Source organism: Miniopterus schreibersii (genome assembly GCF_964146895.1).
Source record: "Miniopterus schreibersii genome assembly, chromosome: 8".
Lineage (NCBI taxonomy): Eukaryota > Metazoa > Chordata > Mammalia > Chiroptera > Miniopteridae > Miniopterus > Miniopterus schreibersii.
Window position 1 is genome coordinate 33,515,781 of NC_138109.1, and position 13,401 is coordinate 33,529,181.

The following is a 13,401-nucleotide window of genomic DNA, read 5'->3' on the forward strand; positions in this document are numbered from 1 at the left end:
GGTGAATTCCCACTCCAGGCCTGTTTCCCATCTGTGAAGTGAGGATAGGAGAGGCAGGCTCCAAGTGCTCCTCCCGCTCTAAAGTTCCATGATTCTACATCAACCTCAAATCATTCTATAACTCTCACATTTACAAGAGTTTAAAATCAACTGTTTTTAAAAAGTGCTTACATTTGTCTAGCCTTCCACACATAAGATTATGAGCACAAATTTAAATATACATATATATGTGCCCATTTGCACGAATTCTAATTTCTCATCTATTTTAGGTTAACTTGATTAGATAGACATGCATAATTCAGTTGTATTTACAGAAGTCACTTTTATGCAGGCAGAGACCATGCGGTATAGTGGAGGGGCACAGGCTTTGGTCAATACTTGGGTTCTAGCTCTGATACTTAAGAGCTGTACATCCTTGAGTTAAGTTGCTTAAACTTCAGGTTTGCTCATTGGTACATTGGGAGTAATAGCACTTCCCCTGCAGTTTCAAGGTCTGAAGACAGTGTATAAAAGGGCCTCACAGCACAGCGGCACATAGCAGGCCCTCAACAAATAAAAAACCAGACCATTAAAAGCAGTGAGCTCACATCAGTCTGATAGTGAACCAAAATTACTCAAAACAACGCTCAACTACAAACTGGGCTCAGAGAAGGCAGCTACCCGCCCACCAGGAGCTCTCAGTGGACTCTGCCCGTTAGAATCATCCAGGAGTTTTAAAATTCCCGACACCTGGCCACACCCTACCCCATTAAGCAGAACCCTCTGAGTGGGACCCAGGTAATTCCAATGTGCAGCCAAGGATAAGGTCCCGTGCTTCAAAATCCAGCCTTGCTAGGTTTGCTGTCAAAATCCGCATCTCCTGGCCTAAATGCCGGGCCTGAGCTCTGTGGTAGGCCTGGGAGTCATTAGGGCTTGACATATGCTTTAATTAGGGAACCTGATGGTGTGTACTTGGGGTGGGTTACCCTAGCAGTAACAAGCTGCTGGGAAGTTGTGTGGCAGGTGGAACAGCTGGCACTGGCCAAGACAAGAACTGCAATGCACTTGGAATCTGCCTAGGACCCTGGCCTCAGGGAGCTGACCATCAACTACTCGAGGATGGCCCACCAAACAAGGAGCTATGTGGCCCCGAACAAGAAGGAACACCATTAGGGCTAATCAGGAGAGTGCTGGGGAGCCAGAGCAAAAACCACTTCCAGGAATCATCAGGTATATTTTCAGGAGGTGGTGGCTTTGAGCTTGCCCTTGTCAGATTCTTGTTCCATTTGTACATATCAAGACCCTAATCTGGTGAGCAGGAGCACCGTAGTAGTGGCTCAAGTCTGCTCCTAGTTTCCACATAATTCAGGCAGAGACCTTAGTATTCACCCCTGTCGTGGCTCTAGTATCCAACTCTGCACTGAGGACAAGGTCACAGTGGTACCCGAAGCCTGCTATCCCTGATATTTGTGGGAAGAAACAGTTTATTTATTAATTAATATATCTTTATTGATTTCAGAGAGAGGAAGGGAGAGGGGGAGAAAGAGAGAGAAAAACATCAATGATAAGAGAGTTGTCACTAATCAGCTGCCTCTTGCACGCTCCCGACTGGGGATCGAGCCCACAACCCAGGCATGTGCCCTGACTGGGAATCGAACTGCAATCTCCTGGATCCTAGGTCGATGCTCAACTGCTGAACCATGCCCGGCCGGGCAGAAGAAACAGTTTAAAACACACTTTCCCAGATATCCATTTTTCCCTTTTGGAATGGAGTGTAGACACAGTAGAAAAAGAAAGGAAAGAAGACTCTCATGACAAGGTACTACTACACAATTAAGATGGCATATGTTACCACTGATTCAAATAAACGTGTGAGGCTCAACCCAATAGTTTGACTTTATTCAATTGATACAACATGATCTCAGTGCACAGCCACCTCAATAGAGCCAGATCTATTGGGGCCATTAGCTGGTTATAGCAACATTCTGTGTAGCTTAGACTAAGGAGAATCAGAGGAACCAGATCTGTCATGAACCTCTCGTGGAACCAGCCAGTGACAGAGAGCTGTTAAGGACTTTACATATCTAGTTCCATTTTCTCATGTCACAGATGGGGAAACTGAGGCTCCAGTAGGGGAGAGAACATGTTCAAGTGGAGGGGGGCTGGTGGGCCTACTCTCTAGACTGTATGCAGCAAACGGTCTGCAGTCAGACTATGGACCCTCAGCCATCAGCCACTCCCACTCTATGCATGGGAAACAGCTGAGAGAAGGGAAGTGACTCACCTCAGGGACAAGACCAGAAGTCTGCTCTTTCTTGCCTCCCTGATTCCTAATAGAAGCTTCCACACTGAGGTATAAAAGGAATGGTATGTGGCAGCATGGCTAGTCCAGAGAAAGGGACAAAGTTAATGACTTTAAATACAAATAGTTTGAACAAATGACTGAATAAAAATTGGTTTCCCTAATAACGTGCTCACCGTCCATGAGCTGCCGTTTCTGGAGACCAGCCCCAGAAAGGAGTGCAGGAAAGGCTGCAACATGAGGCGGGGTGGGCTAGGGGCATTTAGATAACCTGCACCTGGCTCAGTAATTCCATGACTCCTTCTTTGGTGAGGAAGGCCACCTCACTGGTGTTCTGGCACCAAACCTCAAAACGGACAGGGTCTTCCAGGGCCCTCTTGCCGACAATGATCACAAAGGGGTAGCCTAATTTGTTGGCGTCTTTCAGCCTGTTTCCAATGGTCAGATGGGTCCTGTCATCCAGTAGGATCTCCCCACGAAGCTGCGGCACTGCCTCTGAGATGTGGTCGTACAGGTGCCCTGTGAGCTCTGCAGCCGCCTCCTCCTTACTGCCCTTCTTCGGGGGGATGAGGCAGACTTGGTAGGGAGCCAGGAGGCCAGGCCAGCGAATGCAGTCTTCTGTAGAGAGAACCTCAATGGCAGCAGCCAAGATCCGAGTCACACCTAAGCCATAGCACCCCATTTCAGCCAGAGATGGTTTGCCATGGGCGTTAATAAATTGGGCATTGAAAATGGCGGAGTACTTGGTGCCCAGGTAAAATGTGTGCCCCACCTCAATGCCTTTGGTTTCGGTCAGTGGTCCCTGGCAAGAAGGGCAGTTCATTTTTGACAAGTCTAGTGTCTCCATGTTGGCCGAGAAGCTGCAGTTGGGACAGACAGCAAACCGGTCCTCTCCAATCTCCACTGGTAGCTGGAACTCGTGAGACATTGTGCCCCCGATGCTGCCCACGTCTGCCTGGACCTTGACACACTGCAACCCCAGCCTGTCAAACAGGCTGCTGTAGGCATCACACACCAGGCTGTAGGTCTGCTGGGCGGCCTCTGGGGAGGAGTCAAAGGTGTACATGTCCTTCATGTAAAACTCTCGGCCACGGAGAAGACCAAAGCGGGGCCTGGGCTCATCTCGAAACTTCCTTGTCACCTGGTACAGCAGGAACGGGAGCTGCTTGTAGGACAGTGTCTTCTGGGAAGCGACCAAGGCAGTAATGGCTTCCTCGTGAGTTGGTCCTAAGCAGTATTCCTTGCCGTGTCTGTCTCTAAGTCTTAGGAGCTCCTTCCCCATCAAGTCCCACCGGTTGGTGGCTCGCCAGAGCTCTGCTGGGCTGAGGCTGGGCATGTTGACCTTCTGCCCACCAATGGCCTGCATCTCCTGGTCTATCACCCGCACCAGCTTCTCCATGGCACGAACGGTATAAGGCAGCAGGTGGTAACAGCCAGAGCTAGCTGGGTGGATCAGGCCCACCTGCAGCATCAGCCGCTGGCTCTTACAGGTCAGGTCTCCAGATCTGCCCTCCAGGGGGAGCACCTGGTCTTCCCGAAGGTTCTGGGGCTGGAACATGTGGGAAAGTACCAAGCGCTTCCCTCTCCCTGGGGCACAGTGGAGAAACCTATGGGGGATATACCCAGAAAGCTGGTGGTTGCAGGTGGCCAGGGCAGGCAGTGCTCTGCATCTTGTCAGCAGCCCTTCCATGACACCCCGGCACAGGGAAGCACTTGTGCCTGGAGAGAAATGAGTGGTGCAGAAATAAGCGTTAACTGTGCCTGACACCATGAAGTAGCCAGCTCAGTCTGACCTCCAACAAACTTCTAAGACAGCCACTGATTTTGCAGATGCAAATCCTTTCATTTCGAATATCCTAGCAGATTCAAGTACCACTTCTCTTACCTCTTACTGCCATGTAAAAAACAAAAAATCAATATTTCCTCACTTGCAAAAATATAATGGTATACTGTGGAGACACACGAACAGGTGGCAAATGCACAGGATCTGACCCCAGGCAGCCTGGATTCCAGGAGGGCTTCCTGCTGACAGTGCCCTGCATAGCTTAGGACACGTAACGTAACCTGTGTTCAGCTTCTTCAGCCGTAAAATGGTAATACAATAGGACCTACCTTATAGGTTCATTGTGGGCATTTAGAAAAATTATAAAAATTTAATAGAGCAGCACCTGGCACACTGGAAGAGCTCAATTGACACTTGCTACTGTTGTTACAGAAAACGGAGGATAGGGGGCTGGGAAGAAACAAAATGAAAAGGAAAGCAACTATAATCCCTCAGCTCAGAGACAGACACAGCTGATCGTCCCTTACCTTTCTTGTCAGCCCTGTCCTTTGTCCACCCTCCTTTTATTTATTTTTTTGTTAATCCTCACCCAAGGATGTTTTTTCCATTGATTTTTAGAGAGTGGAAGGGAAGGAGGGGGATATACAGGGAGGGAGGAAGAGAGAAAGAGAGAGAGAAAAAGAAACATCAATGTGAGAGAGACACATCGATTGGCTGCCTCCCACACACGCCCCAACTGGGGTTGAACCTGCAGCCCAGGTATGTGCCCTTGACCAGGAATGGAACTGAGACCCTTTGGTGTGTGGGCCGACGCTCTAACCACTGAGAACACAGGCCAGGGCTGCCCACCCTCCTTAAATGTCCAATGTCTTGTGCTCTTCCCTCCTCATACACACTCCCTGGTTAGGCCACATGCTAATGGCTCCAAGTCAACATTTCCACCCATTTGTGTCTCTCGAGCTTCAGACCTACCTATCCAACTGCCTCCTGGAGAACACACTGTACTTCACACTCAGAACACCAGAAGGAACTTAGCACCTTCCTCCCAAAACCGCCCCCCTCCAGTGCTGCCTATCACTCTGAATGGCACTACAAGCCACCCTTTGCCCAAACGAGAAACCTGAGTTCACACCCCCCCCCCCACGTCCCACATAGACCAACCCTCTTGGCCCTGTCATTCCTACCTCTTCACTTGCGGCTCAATCTATTCCTTCTCTTCACCTCCACCCAGGTCCAGGCCACCATCATCTCACCTGGTTATTGCAACAGCCTCCTCACTGGGCTCCCAGCTTCCATCCCCTCCTTCTCCAATACATTCTCCACACTGCAGCCACAGATTTTCCTGCCTAAAGTCCCCCAATGGCTTCCTGCTACCCTTAGAATCAGGTCTAAACTTCTGACCTTCATGGTGCCCAAGGCCCATGTGAGCTGGCTGCTCCTCCTCTGGCCTCATCCCGCAATTGCCCTCTCCATGTTCCAGCTGCACCATCTCACTTTTAAACACTGTCCTTCCCTGCATACTAACACCATCCTCCAGGCCTCAGGACTACCATCTTGTCCTCTAGAATGCCTTCCTTGTCCCTCTCCCTATACCCCAAAGACCAGCTTCTCCTGCAGCAGCCCACTTACCCCTATCAAACACCAATTGCTCTTTGGAGTTACTGCTCAATGTGCTGCCTATCTTCCCCCAGGCACTCTGCTCTGTGCAGGCAAGGACCACATCTAACTTGCTCTCCACTCAGCACACAGCAGGGGCTTTACTAGACAGTCTGATGAATGAGCACATAGGTTTCTCTATGATTTTACCAAATAGTCACACATCTCTACGAGAGAACAAGATTTCATTGATTGACTATATCAAGAAGGATTCTCCTACTACCAGAGAGTTGTTGGTTTTCTCCTTTATATACAATCTACAACAAATAGAAGGTTTTACTCTGTTATATGTTTGGAAGAGGATTTTCAGGAGTGAAATTACTGAGTCAAAGGGTATAAACTTCCAAGGCTCTTGATTTACATTGTCAAATTTAGTGAGCACCTCTGATTTTCAGCATATTCCACGGAGCAAAGCTCCCCTGCAGTATGCTGAGTATGGGTTACTGATCCCTCTCAGCACTGGGAAGCTGAAATTCCCATGTGGCTACCTCCAGCTTTCAGCCTCAAGTCCTCCAGCTGGTCCCCTCCAATCTCAGGCAGCTTCATTCACCTCCCCTGCACATTGTACAGATATTATCATGGCCCATGACCTGAAAAAAGTTCTACTACAGAGTTCTAGTGTGATTGCATGGAGAAGTATGGAGGCAAGGAACATGTGGTTCACACCTGACTCCATCACTTGAGGTTCCACCTCAGGACCGTGGCCCAAGCCAGAAATGCCTTCGCCTTGGCTCCTCCTAAAACAAGTGTCTCTCTGCAAGATTTCTCTCAAGTCCACCCCCTCCTTTCTTTCTGACTCTTACTGTCTCAGCCTTGGGTTAGACCCTCAATACCAGTTGTTACATTACAGTAGATCAGTGGTTCTGGAACTTAAGTGAGCATCAGAGGAGGGCTTGTTAAAACCCTGACAGTGAGGCTTCACCCCCACAGTTTCTGATTCAGCAGGTCTGGGGTGCAGGCAGAGAACCTGTATTTCTAGCAAGTTTCCAGGTGATGCTAATGCTGCTGGTCCAGGGACCACACTGGGAGAACCGCTGCAGAAGCCTAACTGTCCACCCACTCTGATTTAGGCTGTGAATTCCACGTGGGGCAGTAACCATGCCTATCCTGTTGCAAGTTTTATCTGCAACATCCAGCATGGTGTGAGGATACAGCGGACATTCAATTAATGTCTATCAATGAATGAACTGAATGATTCTTGATTCCTGTCTGTCCAGTCACCATATACAGATATATTGATTCAATCACTCCTGTTTATAATCCATTAATGCCCCACCATCATAAATTTCTCGGAATGGTACCAACGCCTCTTCATATTTTTAACCCAACACACCTCTTCCAGCTTCTTATCCTATCCCTACCCATACGTGCCCCAAACTGCTCATCATTCGTGGAATAGGCCAACTTCATCCCAGCAACTCCAATTCATCAAAATTCACTTATTGCAAGAAGCCTTCTCCAACCCTTCCAAATAGAGATAGTTACTTCCTTCTCTGGGCTCCCACGGCACACACCTCTTCGTAGGAGGCTGTTTCAAACAATTTTCAAACATGTTTCTGAGAAACTGCTGTGTGCCAGGCACTGGGAGTGAGCGTTTCATCCCCTAATCCTCCATTAAACCATGAGTTCATGAGGTTTTCTGCAATTTTAGATTTCAGGGCCTATGACAATGTTTAATATTTAGGCTACAATTAATAATGTTTGTTGATCAAATACATTAGTAAATGAAGAGCAAAGTGAAGGGGTGCTATCTGGGTAATTTAAATAAGAGTCTTAAGCCCTCTGTCCCCAGATCCCTCAGCTTACACCAACAGGAGAATAATTATATCTCAAATTTTCCACAGACAATACCTTGAAAGCAATAGAGTAACTAATATGTCTTGCACCTCAGACTCTGGTAAAGAGGCTCTGAGTCATTCGATCATTCAGTACATTTTCATTGAGCATCTACGCTGTCCTTCCAGCACAGGCCCTTTTAAAGGTTCTTTGACTCACAATGGCCTTGCAATCCAAGCAGTGAAGCTATGCATAAAGGACTTATAACAGTGCTTGGTATATAGTAAGTGCCATAAAGTGTTTGCTATTACCATTATGCCCAACTCACAGAGAGGGAGTCTCAGAGAGGGAATCATTGTGTCAAGCAACTTGGCAGATGAGCACAGGGACACATCTGGAGGCTAAGTCCCTGCCTCCAATTCCCACCAAGTCTCCATCACGGACCGTGCTGCATAAACCAGCAATGGAACCCAAACCTAGTTCTAAGAACTGCTCGGCCGACGCTGGCTGGTGACCCGGTCAAATGACTCCACTTTCCGGAACTCAGTTTCCCCAAACGTAAAAAGGGAAGATTTGCTCAACCGCCAGGTGATCCCTGATCTTTCCAGGGATTGGCATTTCTGGGGACACCGTTACACCCACAACAACCTGAGGTAGACAAGGGAGGAAGTCCTGGCCTCAATTTTCCAACGAGTAAAGTGAGACCGGGAAGCAAGTATTATCCAAAAGTTTATGTGATGTGACTCCGCCCCAACCCAAAGCCTGGATGCACGTGGGAAGGCGGCAAGGCGGGCACTGGGTTCCTAGGTGTCCGCGCCCAGAGCCCTCTCTCCACTCGGCCGCCTCCCTCGAGTTCCTCAGCCCTCGCAGCCACCCACGCTCACCAATTGCTGCTCTAGCCCACGCCGGCCGCAGGACACCCGAGCCAGGCCAGCGCGCCTGCGCAGGGAGCTGTCGGGTGGAAGGGGGGCGGAGAAAGTGCTATCGCAAGCTCCGCCCCCAAGCCTTTTTAGCCAATCATGAGCCGTGGTCAGGGTCTAGCCCCACCCAACTTGTAGCCAAGTGATTGGTTTTCCGGAAGCTCAGTTAAAGAGCAAGAACTCGCCTCTCCCCAAGATCAACGATTGGCCGGGGCAGCAAAGAAAAAAAAAAAAAAGATCACCATCCCGGAAGTGCTCTCTAGGAGGTAAGGAGGTGTAACTCTATGGTCCAGGTTTGGAATCCGGTGTTCCCGCCCACTGCCAGGGCCCGCCCCACTCTCGTACGTGGAGAACGGCTCGCTAAAGTGTAACCATGACAATGGGTCATGCTGTTTCAAACATACCCTATTATTTTATAGACTGTCAATTTAAATAAATTAAAAAAATTTTAAACAATTACAAAAAGGTAGCCTTTAAGACACTAAATTAAACTTTCACTTATAAAATATGCTTTGAACAGCTACCATGTACCAGCCACTGCTGTAAAAACTGGGAATAGTGAACAAAAACACAATTCCCTACATTCAATGTAGCTCACACTCTAGTCAATAAATACAGCGAAACTTAAGGGGAGGGCAAAGAACTCAGTCACCAAGAGAAGTGGTATTTTAATGCAATTAATTTAAAAATTAATGCAAAAAGACCACGGTGGACAGCTTATCAAAATTTCATATGAAGACAGAATCCATCAGTCAGATGCTCTTAAATACTACGGAGAAAAAATAGTTAGGGAAGGGCACCAGTTGGAGGTTGAGTGGTTGCAATTTAAAATAGGATGATCAAGAAAGCCTCACTGAGAAGGTCTCATTTTAGCAAAGACCTGAAGGAGTCAAGCTTTGCAGAAATCTGGGGCAAGAACTGGGCACAAGTGCAAATGTACTGAGGTGGGAGCTGCATATCATAGAACTCTACCTAAGTATTAACAGCTACAGTTTATTGAGTGTTTAAACTGTACCAGACCCAATGTGATGCACTGGTGATTCTAACAGTGGCTCCAAGAACCTCTCAGCTCACCCAGGATCTGCCAGGAACAACATGATATGATCAGTGGTCTAATGGGAGCTGAGAAACCTCCTGTGGCTATGCTGGGAAGGAGAGCTTCACTAGGCTGTGAGCTTGGAGCTGAGCCTGAAGGATGAATGGGGTTTACCAGGACAAGAATGCCAGTGGGAATGGAGTAGAATGTCCAGGCAGAGGGTCCAGGACGCTCACAGGCACGGAATCAGGAAATGATTCTGGAATCAGGAAATGAGGAGCAGGCGTGGGGGAAGCATGGGCTATGGTAGCATTCATATTTTTTCCCACCACTCCTAATAGTGCTTGCTTGACACATAGGCCAAAGCAGTGGTTCTCAACCTTGACTGCACTGGAATCACAGTATGCACCTAGGCCCAGCCCTGAGATGCTGGTTATTAATAGTCCCCCAGATCCTTGAGTGCAGCTGGGTCTGGATCTGCTGGCCCTCAATAAAAGGCACTAGACAACTGGGTGGGGGCTTAGGGGTGATGATGGAAGCATGCTATCGTTAGTCTTACAATTGAGGAAAATACAGCTTGGGTGGACCATTCTTTTTTTTTTTTTTTTTGAAATCCTCACCCGAGGATATTTTTTTCCATTGTTTTTCAGAGAGAGTGGAAGGGAGAGAGAAAGAAACATCGATGTGAGAGAAGCACACTGATTGGTTGCCACCTGCATGCACCCCAACTGGGACTGAGATTGAGCCTGCAACTCAGGTACGTGCCCTTGGCCGGAATTGAACCCGGGACCCTCAGTCCATGGGCCGATGCTCTAACCACTGAGCCAAACCAGCCAGGGATGGACCATTCTTTCAATTTAAGAGTGCAGCTCGGCCTCTGCAGCACAGCACTGTGGTCAAGGCTTTTCCCGAGGAGTACAGTCCCAAAGGTTTTACTGAGGCAATAATCCCCACACTTCTTCCTTGGAGGCAGGAGATAAATAATCTTTGGTATATTTTGGGATCCAAAGTAGCCTGCTCCCCGTGCACGTTATTACACCCCTTCCAATCCTGGAAAAGCCAGCATCTATCCTCTGCACCCTGAGGTGTTAATTATTTCTCAATTAGCAGTTCCCAGGCTGTAGAGCATAGTGGTGTGGAGAGGCCTAATGACTTGCTGTGTTTATGTACCCCACATCTTCAGAGCACTTTACCAATGGTAACTAATTAATGCTCACGACCCCCTTGGGAGGTAGGCTGAGAACTGCTGCATTTTACTTCAAGTTTGCAGGAGGCTCTACAGCCTGGAGCTGCAGAGCCTGCTCAAGCCAACCATAGTCAGAGTAAATTTGTTTCCCACTGAGGTAGTCCAGGGTGGTGGAGAACCAGAATGTAGCCCTATCACTGCTAGCAGCTTCTTGTGTGACATGTCAATCAATCAGTTGATCAGTCATTTATTGGGTGCCTTGATTTACAGAGTTCATGCATGGTTAAAACTGCACAAGTTCCCTAAAGCAGAAAAAAATCCCACAGAACAAATTATTCTTTGCCATTTAAAACAAAAGAAAAGAACTCTACACTTGCCTCGGTGCCCCCCAACCCTGGGTACACACCAGGCACTTAATGGCTTCCTCTCTGGACAGACATAGGTTTTGCTCTTTCCTGTACCTTGAACATAGAGCCTGGCCCAGATGGGGAATTAGCAAAGCGTTTTGCTTTTTGTTTAATCAATAAATGAATGGATGGTTTGTCTCTCCCTCAGGTCGGAGCTCCTCTGAGGACACCCTGAGTCATTCCTGCATCCAGAGCCCTTGCCTGCCACAGAGAGGGGCTCCAAGTATGCGCTGAATGAACAAGTGAAGGCAGAGTTAATTAATGATGAACTCCCTGGCCTCAAATTGCTCATAACCTCCTGGAGAGGCTGCCTCTCAAAATGGTCGTCCCAGCAGCCTGAGGTAAGAAGCTGTGAAGAGGAGAAAGCAAGATGCTGAGAGAACAGCATTGCAAGGATCAGGGTGGTGGCATCAAGGAGGGCTTCTTGGAGGAGGGGACATGGAATTGGACCTTAAAGGATACTAGGAGCTTCCCAGGCTGAAAAGGGGAGACAGGAAGACATTGTAGCTAGGGAGGCAGTAAGTCACAGCTGGTTGTAAGTAAGAAGGCTTAAAGATAGTTCTGGCTAGAGCACAAGAACACTCAGGTGTCGAGAAAGCACTGCAGGAAAGGCAGTGGGTACTAGTGTGGCAGGGCCTGCTGGACCCGGCTACAAGTTTCTCTTAATCTTTGGGGCCAGTGAAACTTTTTCTGTGAAGAATGATACTCTCCTCCCCACCAACACACACCTGTTGTAAGGCTTAACCCACAACAGTAAGATGACCACCTCCTCAGCTGAGGTCACTGGCCAGTGTGAGAAGCAGGCCTGTGGGCAGTGGAAGGGTTTTACAACAGTGAAGGACATGGCCGACTGTGTTTCTCTGACTGAGTGAGGTGTGAACTCAGATGGAAGGAAGAGAATGGGAAGAGAGTCCCCATGGGAGACTCCTCCAATGGCCCAGACTGGGGCAGTGTGTGGGAGAGGAGGGGACAGACTCCGGAGAGCTGCTGGGACAGTCCATCTGATGGACTTCTGAGCCCACCTCCACTGCGCCAGCCCAGCCAGGCCAAGACGGACTGGACTGGAGGCGGGAGGGTGGCCTTGACCTGGAATCCTGCCCAGCCACTTCCTAGCTATGTGACCTTGGGCCAGTTACCTCATTGTTTCTTTACAAGTAAAACAGGAATCATGACTGGTGGAGGCGCAGACGGCACTGGTTTGGGGAGCGCCTGACGGGAAGCCTTAATCTTACCTAGCAGAGGCTCAAGACGTAACTGAAGGACATTCTCTTCCGCCTAGGGGAAGCTAAGCCTGTCTCATGAGGAGATACTGACATCATTTTGCTGCCACCTCTAGTTCCAGAGGACCCCCCACTCTGCCCCGTGTGGGACCCCAATCCCCTTCCAACCTCAGGGGCCTCTTCTCCTTGGGCCCACAAAGCACCACTTGTCCGTTGGTTCAAAGCCTAAGTTTAAGTTGATTAGGGACCAGAAGGGGACTGGAGAGGGAGACCTCTTTTTTTTTTTTTAATCCTTACCTGAGGATATGCTTATTTATTGATTTGGTGGGGGTGGGGGTGGGGTGGGGTGTGGACAGAGAGAGAGAGAGAGGCATCTATGTGAAAAACAACGATCAGTTGCCTTCCGTATGTGCCCCCAGTGGGGGCCAAACCCGAAACCTAGGTATGCGCCCTGACTGGAATTGAACCCGAGACCTTTCGGTGTGTGGGATGACACCCTTTTGAGCACCTGCTCTGGGTTAGCTCTGCAGAGCACTGGGCACGGCCAGAGGTAGCCTGGGGCAGAGAATAGGTGCCCCAGGACAGAGGATATGATTAAATGTCTGTGAGTTCTGGGTGTGACTTCAGCAGTTTATCTGGGCACTGTATCTGGAAGAATGATGGAAACTGAGTTCCTTTAAACACGACTTTGCTTTTCACTTTGGTGCAGGATTTGGGTGAGGTGTGAGTGGAATGAGGTGGCACTCATTGCCTCCCAGAGCTGGTGGCGTAGAGAGGAATATAGCATTTGGATCCAGACAGGCCTGGGTTTGCTTTCCAATTCCGGAACTTCCTGGCTATGTGACACGGGGCAAGGGACTTGACCTTTCTGGTCTCTGGCTATACTACAGTGAAGTCAGCAACCTCCTTGAAATGCTGTGAAGAACAAGCAAGCAACATTACAAAACAACTCTGTAAACTGACAGTTCTATATAAGTATTAGAAATATATTCTTTTGTAAGATTAAGTGTATAATGAGATGATGGCTTTTAAATAATTAAATGAGGTTATGTATGTATAGCACTTGAAGGGTGTCTGGTTTAGTGCTTAGTATAAGGTTAACTTTGTTAATACTCCAGGATGGCTCTCGCATCTAC

General features: G+C 48.5%; 1 protein-coding gene across 1 annotated transcript; it reads right to left on the reverse strand.

Moving 5' to 3' along the window:
- Positions 1-1,851: 1,851 nt before the first annotated feature.
- On the reverse strand, positions 1,852-8,441 carry PARS2 (prolyl-tRNA synthetase 2, mitochondrial). Its single transcript, XM_081144603.1, has 2 exons — positions 8,381-8,441; positions 1,852-4,000 (listed from the first exon to the last, which is right to left on the reverse strand). The coding sequence occupies exon 2, from the start codon at positions 3,969-3,971 to the stop codon at positions 2,544-2,546; it is 1,428 nt and encodes a 475-aa protein (XP_081000729.1). The 5' UTR covers positions 3,972-4,000; positions 8,381-8,441; the 3' UTR covers positions 1,852-2,543.
- Positions 8,442-13,401: the final 4,960 nt, after the last annotated feature.

Bases quoted from the DNA above. Each gene is read 5' to 3' on its own strand.
- PARS2 (XM_081144603.1), bottom strand. From the start codon at position 3,971: ATGGAAGGGCTGCTGACAAGATGCAGAGCACTGCCTGCCCTGGCCACC.